At 35.4% G+C, this 7,540-nt stretch overlaps 1 protein-coding gene across 5 annotated transcripts in view; it reads left to right on the forward strand.

The window, feature by feature from the left end:
* The window catches only part of SMC5 (structural maintenance of chromosomes 5), a 95,706-nt gene extending 88,412 nt beyond the window's left edge, over positions 1-7,294 (forward strand). For 2 of the 5 annotated variants that reach the window (XM_024252589.3, XM_024252590.3), the window contains 5 exons: positions 5-109; positions 311-430; positions 2,510-2,689; positions 2,772-2,867; positions 4,588-7,294. In XM_024252589.3, the coding sequence (XP_024108357.2) occupies positions 5-109; positions 311-430; positions 2,510-2,689; positions 2,772-2,867; positions 4,588-4,728 (642 nt within the window). In that variant the 3' untranslated portion in view covers positions 4,729-7,294. Of the gene's footprint in view, positions 1-4; positions 114-310; positions 431-2,509; positions 2,690-2,771; positions 2,868-4,587 lie in introns of those variants that run through there. The other 3 variants (XM_024252591.3, XM_054520032.2, XM_063714241.1) reach the window with 2 other exon arrangements.
* Positions 7,295-7,540: the final 246 nt, after the last annotated feature.

The raw sequence follows: 7,540 nt of genomic DNA on the forward strand, positions 1-7,540 counted from the left end.
CCAGATTGTTCAGGAATATACAAAAAGAGAAGAAGAAATAGAACAGTTAACTGAGGAACTAAAGGGAAAGAAAGTTGAACTAGATCAATACAGAGAAAACATTTCACAGGTAATTTTTCAGTTTTTAATCTTTTTATCATGTGATTATTAATGAAATGGGAATGTAGAATAATGGAAAATGAGATGACATGCTTCTAAGAGAAGTGTGTTATGCCCAGACTGATACTGATATAAAATTTACATAAAATTGTGTGTCAGAATGTAGTAATACTGCTTTTAAGTTGTGTTTTTATATTGCCTTTATTTGTAGGTAAAAGAAAGGTGGCTTAATCCTTTAAAAGAGCTGGTAGAAAAAATTAATGAAAAATTCAGCAATTTTTTTAGTTCCATGCAGTGTGCTGGTGAAGTTGATCTCCATACAGAAAATGAGGTAAAATTGCATTTGAAATAAATAATATGTCTGGCAAGTAATTTTAATTATATGCTTAAAGTACATATAAATTATTTATTTACTTTCAAGTTATATATGTGAAAAGTTTTGTTTACCAAAATGTTGAAAGAAAGAAAACCACCTATGGGATTCCATTAGGGTCACTTTTTTTGGCGGGGGGGTTATGTTTGGAATTACTGACTAATAATACCTTGTAACTCTTTTTATACATCTGAGTAATGGTTATTCAGTTGTATTGAATAAATACATTATAAAGCTACCACAGCTGGAGTTAGAAGACTCGTAAACAGATTAGTTTGAAATATCAGTGTCTTTTTTTTTGTTTTATAAAGAATTTAAGAATTCATGGTCAGATGTGGTGGCTCACGCCTGTAATCTCAGCACTTTGTGAGGCTGAGGCAGGCAGATAGCTTGAGCTCACAGGTTTGAGACCAGCCTGGGCAACATGGCAAAACCGCATCTCTGTAAAAATACAAAAATTAGCTGAGTGTGATGGTATGCACCTGTGGTCCCAGCTACTCTGGAGGCTGAGGTGCAAGGATGACTTGAGCCTGGAAGGTGGAGGTTCCAGTGAGCCACAGTGGTGCCACTGCACTCCAGCCTGGGCAAGAAAACCAGACCTTGTCTCAAAAAAAAAAAAAGAATTTAAGAATTTATGAGAATGAAAATAGTGGGAAATTTGCTACTAATTTCTTGTGCTATAAGTTTATGCATTGCAATTTGGGCTAAAATTAATTTTTCTTTAAGACAGGCAAAGGCCAGGTGCTGTGGCTTATGCCTAATCCCACTTTGGGAGGCCAAGGCAGGAGGATCACTTGAATTCAGGAGTTTGAGACCAGCCGGGGCAACAGAGTGAGACAGAGACTCTGTCTCAAAAAAAAAAGTAACTACTAGAAAATTGAAAATTACGTATGTGGGTTGTATTATATCTTTCTCTTGGTCAGTACTATCTTAGACCTTAAAGCTCTATTCAATTAATAGATAACCTTTAATTAGTAAGTTTCATGTTTTTTGTTTTGGTTTTTTGAGACAAAGTCTCGCTCTCACCCAGGCTGGAGTGCAGTGGCGGATCTTGGCTCACTGCAACCTCCACCTCCTGAGTTCAGGCTATTCTTCTGCCTCAGACTCCCAAGTAGCTGGGATTACAGATGCCTGCCACCATGCCCGGCTAATTTTTGTATTTTTAGTAGAGATGGGATTTCCCCATGTTGGCCAGGCTGGTCTCAAACTCCTGACCTGAGGTGATCCACCCACTTCGGCCTCCCAAATTGCTGGGATTACAGGCATGAGCCACCACACCCGGCCTAATTAGTAAGTTATGTATCTCATTTTTAAGGTAAATCTGAACCTGACATAGAAATGCCATCAATAAGAATAGTAGTAAATAAACCTTAGAGCATCCTCAGTTTTGGCAACATTTATAAAACACTAATGTACTCATTACAACAAATATTTATTGAGCACCTGTTACGTGCCAGGCTTGCTTTTTGCTGAGTATTGTGTGTATGTATGACTTAAGTTTTCAAAGTATATGTGTAATTCCTACCTTGTTTTTTCCTTCTTAACCAACTGAAGAAGTTAGGGAGATTCTTGGCCCTCTGCAGTTACCATACACAGCCACTTCTCTAGCACAAGAGAGCATGACACTCCATTATGTTCTAATTGCTTTCACCTACAGTTTAAGAACCTAGCATTTTGGAACTAGAATAGATAGTGCCTTTCCAGGAGAGAGTTCCTCGCTCAGTAATTTCTAAAAACTCTTGGGGAAGCCTACTAAACTTGAATAAAATGGTATAGAGGAGGAAAATGTTAATTTAATCTGAATAGTTTCCTTATCTAAGTAGTTCTTTGAAAATCCTTAAAGCTTTTAGATGGTAACTGTTTGTTTAATATTTATTATTTTTAAAAATACATATATATTTATTGTTACATATTTAAACTAGTGTCACTAAATTTTGAGTTCTTTACTCTTACTCAGTTAATTCAATCCATTTTCAAATAATAGAATGATATTACCAGAGGAAACTCATTTTTCATCACTTTTTAAATGTTTTATAGGAAGATTATGATAAATATGGAATTCGAATTAGAGTCAAATTTCGCAGTAGTACTCAACTGCATGAATTAACTCCTTATCATCAAAGTGGAGGTGAAAGAAGTGTTTCTACCATGTTATACTTGATGGCACTTCAGGAGCTAAATAGATGTCCATTTAGAGTAGTTGATGAAATCAATCAGGTATGGTGATTGTTCTGTTACTTGGATCTTCTTATATCCTGTAATAGGAATAAATGTAATCATTATCATTGCCATTGTTTAGGGAATGGACCCAGTCAATGAACGGAGAGTGTTTGAAATGGTTGTAAATACTGCCTGTAAAGAAAATACATCTCAATACTTTTTCATAACACCAAAGGTAGGTAAAAAGTAACCTAAAAGTGGTCATATACTCAGAAATACCCTGTGGCTTAATCATACAGTTTTTGTCCCAACATGTACATAATAGCAGGAACACTCCCAAAAAAGGAATTTAAAAGGTTAACAGTAATATTTACATTATTAAAGGGACAAGTTCCAGTGTCATGCTTAATCAGAGGAAGAAAGGTAGGAGGCATATTATTATGTTCTAAAATTGAGATTTTCTCATTCCTCTTCTAGAAAAGGTACTCTTTCAGCACTAAAAGATGAGTGGGGAATACAACCCTTAAGACTCTGGCTCTTCATTTTCCCAAAAAAGCCTCTCTTGTCATATACTGCCCTTCCTCTTTATTTGCCACTAGCACTATGCTGGCCCAGGGGAAATTTAAGTATCCCAACATCTTCTACTCACAGGTTAATTCTGATAAAAACAGAATTATCTTTGTAGATAATTTTTCATAATCTAGAACCATTGCAATGGGAAATTTTCTTTTGCTAAATCTAGTGCTGTGAGTAAATTACAAAGCATATATATTCAAAGATATGTTTTTAATGTAACCAGATTTTTTCCGTTTTAAGTATTCATGAAAAATTTTGGCCAGGTGCACTGGCTCACACCTGTAATCCCACTACTTTTTGAGGCCAAGGCAGGTGGATCACTTCAGCCCAGGAGTTCAAGACCAGCCTGGGCAACATGGCAAAACCCCATGTCTACAAAAAAAACGCAAAAATTAGCTGGATGTGGCAGCATGCGCCTATAGTCCCAGCTACTTGGGAAGCTGAGGCATGAGGATCGCTTGAGCCTGGGAGGCGGAGGTTTCAGTGAGCCCAGATCACACCACTGCACTGCAGCCTGGGTGACAGAATGAGACCTTGTTCCAAAAAAAAAAAAATTGTTTTTGCCCATCCTACATTCAAATTTTTATTAAATAGTGTCATCTGTCTTCTTTTTTTCAGCAGATAGTCTTGTGGAATAGTCATATCTGTTAATACCCTACTGCTTGCCAAATACCGTAGTCTACAAATGTCCCTGTTACACACTTTTCAGGATACCAGGCCATCAAAGAAGTTGCTTGAGAAGTGTTTATAAATAAAAAGTGAAAGTATCTACCCTAGGAAAATTGTGGAGGATATACTCTCTTCCAAGGTCTGCCAAGGAAGTTGAATAATAATCCCAGTTATCCTGTGAATCTAGAGGGCTCGATTATTCCTTATTTTGATTGTTCCTTAGGCCAGGCTACAGGTATGCTAATTTAGGTAAGGATTACAGTCTGGCAAGGTTTATATTGAGGTGTTTAAGAGCTTCTTAAGAGTCTTATTGGCTGGGCGTAGTGGCTCACACCTGTAATCTCAGCACTTTGGGAGGCCGAGGCGGGCGGATCACCTGAGGTCAGGAGTTCGAGACCAGCCTGGCCAACATGGTGAAACCCCGTCTCTACTAAAAATACAAAAAGTTAGCTGGGCCTGGTGGTGCATGCCTGTAATCCCAGCTACTCTGGAGGCTGGCTGAGGCATGAGAATCTCTTGAATCTGGGTGGTGGAGGTTGCACCGAGCTGAGATCGCACCTCTGTACTCCGCCCTGGGCAACAGAGTGGGAAAAAAAAGAGTTTTATTAATATTACAAATAAAATAATACATTTGACTGTACACATGTAAGGTTGGAAAACTATACTTCTCAGTATATAGCTTATATGACAATTTGTTTTAATACTTACAGCTCCTGCAAAATCTTCCTTATTCTGAAAAGATGACAGTTTTGTTTGTCTACAATGGCCCTTATATGCTGGAACCAAACAGATGGAATTTAAAGGCTTTCCAAAGGCGGCGGCGCCGTATTACATTCACTCAGCCTTCTTAAGAAAAGTAAAGAGAGGGAACTTGGGAATTTTTTTTGTTAAATTCTGTTTATAAGTATGGCTCAACTGAATAAAAGGAGATTCACTAAAACGAAAAGCAGTTATTTTTGGAAACCTGCTTTTAAATACAAATAGGTTGATAATGGAAACCATAATGACCTTTCCAAAATATCATCTGGTAGTAAAAGTTAAGTCTTCTTCAGTCTTGGTTGAACTTGAGTCCTTGGCAGTCTGACCATGAGTCATTGAGTTCTTATGTTAAAAGGTACTTAATATTACAAATCAAAGGTACAATGGAAGAGGGGTTAATCACAAGAAGTTACTTATATGGTAGCCCTGAGCTTTAATTGCAGAGTAACTTTAATTACTTTTAGAGCCTAAAGATGACTCTAGAGCCTAAGTCCTAGTTTCTCCCAATGTTATATTTAATTTTTAAAAATTGATATGAAAATGTCTAATGTATAGTAATAATTTATGACAGATCTATTCATTTCTTCCTATTAAAAAAGATTACCTTATCTCCAGTAGGAAATGGAATTTTATGGGCCTTTAAAAGAAAGTTTTATGAAACTTGATGCTATAATTTTATTGGTATTTCAAGGGGAAAAAAGCACTGGGGTTCAAAAATGGTAGCAGAACTGCTTTGAAATGCTACAAGGTGGCCACCAGATGATGCAAAATACATCCAAAAGATTGACTGAGAATAAAATTAGGTGACAAGGGTTTTTAAAGAATAACCTTGTAAAGTGTGGGGGCAGGGGTTGCTGTTTTTTATTTTATTTAAAGTCAATTGTATTTTACATCTTATATTTCTAAAAGCATTTTTATAATTATTTTTAGTAAGATTTTTCTTAAAATTTCATATACTGGTTTCTACAATTTATATTTGAAATTTCTCAGTGTTATGTAAAGAGTGATGGAAAAGCATTGATTTCTTTAAAACCATAATGTTTTTAGAACTTAAGCCTATAAGGCCTTTCTTACAATGTTGATGTACCCATTATCTTAGAAAATCTAGTTTAAACTGTTTTCTTTCACCGCAAAAGAATTAAATGGGAAAATCATTTGTTTATCTCTAAGTTATACTAATTAGTAGAACCAACAAATTCTCTTCTTTTAAAAAATAAATCTTATAGGAAAATAGACAGTCCAAAGTCATGTCTTTGAACAGTGGATTGGATCTGTGCCAGTAATAACAAAATTATTTTTTTGACTTGCTTGCCTGAATAAATTAAAGAATTGCTTTCAGTTTGGGTTTTGTATATTCTTAAGTAGCCATTGAAATTTATATTCTTATTAAGTCAAAAAATAATGAACCATACATTTATGTCCTCTCACTTAGACATTTTCTTTTTAAAAAGGTGTTTTCTTCTTTATAAACATTTTAAAAGAGACTTCCGTTCTTAAACTAACTCCAATGCATGAAGTATGAAAATATTTTAAAATGACATTTTTACTAATATGAGCAAGTCATGTAAACATTGAAGAAGTTGGTAACATATTAGTAAATGGATATTACCAAATATTTTCATTGTTAATTACTTTGCTTTCCACCAAAATATCTTTACTAAAATGTGCTTGGTGTAGTTTGTTCATTGTCTAAATTAGTACCAGTCATCTTATTTCTGCAAAATGAGTATCAATGTGAAAAAGAAACGTGAAGATTAAGCATGTTTGAAAATAAAATGGTCAATTACATTTCAATTTACATAGGCCAACAACTGTTCCATACTTTGTTTGTAAACATTTAATTTCTCTACTGGACAAAATTAATATTTGGCTTTACATTGAATTTTGAGCTGTGAAGAATAAATTATCATTTATTAAAGTATCATTTTGGCATATTAAACAGTAGTAAGTCTAGCACATAGTCTCAGCCACTTAAAACTTTATTTTCTGCAAAGTTTTTTTGTTTGTTTATTTGTTTGTTTTTTTGAGATGGAGTCTCACTCTGTTGCCCAGGCTGGAGTGCAGTGGCGTGATCTCGGCTCACTGCAACCTCCGCCTCTCGGGTTCAAGCGATTCTCCTGCCTCAGCCTCCCGAGTAACTGGGACAACAGGCGCGTGCCACCACACCCGGCTAATTTTTTATACGTTTAGTAGAGACGAGGTTTCAGCATATTGGCCAGGCTGGTCTCAAACTCCTGACCTCATGATCCACCCGCCTCGGCCTCCCAAAGTGCTGGGATTATAGGCGTGAGCCACTGCGCCAGGCCAAAAGTTGATTTTTAATTACATAAAAATCATAAAAACTTCTAGTAAAAACTTGATTTGGTGAATACAGTTATATTTAAAAACCTTAAGGTGACAAGCATTTTCTATGCCTAAATCTTCATTGGTTTGCCTGGGAAGAGTCTCTGTTAAAAGATTTTCCATATTCAAAGTAAAAGGAAAGATTTCTTGCTTTCTAATTGTCTTTTGGACACATGCCTGTTTTCTTTGAGGTATAAACCTTTAGATGTGAAAAATGTAATTTCATTCTGCTATTGTGTGTGCTTGTGTGTGTGTAATTGAAAAAAACTTTGGGAAATCCTACTTTGTTGGTAATAAATCAGTATTTTCATATTCTTTTGGTGTATGTTATTTTAAGTGAGAACTATTTTTTATACTCTGAACCTTATTAAGTGTCATTTTGGTTTTCACATTTACTAAAAAAAGTCTGTTGAGTACCCACATTTACAAAATAGTGTTCAGCAGTCTATTAGTGTTCAAAAGGGTAGAAAATTCAGTCCTTTGTCTGCCTGCAGTGAAATCACAGTCTAATAGAAGCAATAAACACTCATGAAAAAAAGGTTTATACCATTTAAAGAAGCC

The sequence above is a fragment of the Pongo abelii genome, chromosome 13, assembly GCF_028885655.2.
Source record: "Pongo abelii isolate AG06213 chromosome 13, NHGRI_mPonAbe1-v2.0_pri, whole genome shotgun sequence".
Taxonomy (NCBI): domain Eukaryota; kingdom Metazoa; phylum Chordata; class Mammalia; order Primates; family Hominidae; genus Pongo; species Pongo abelii.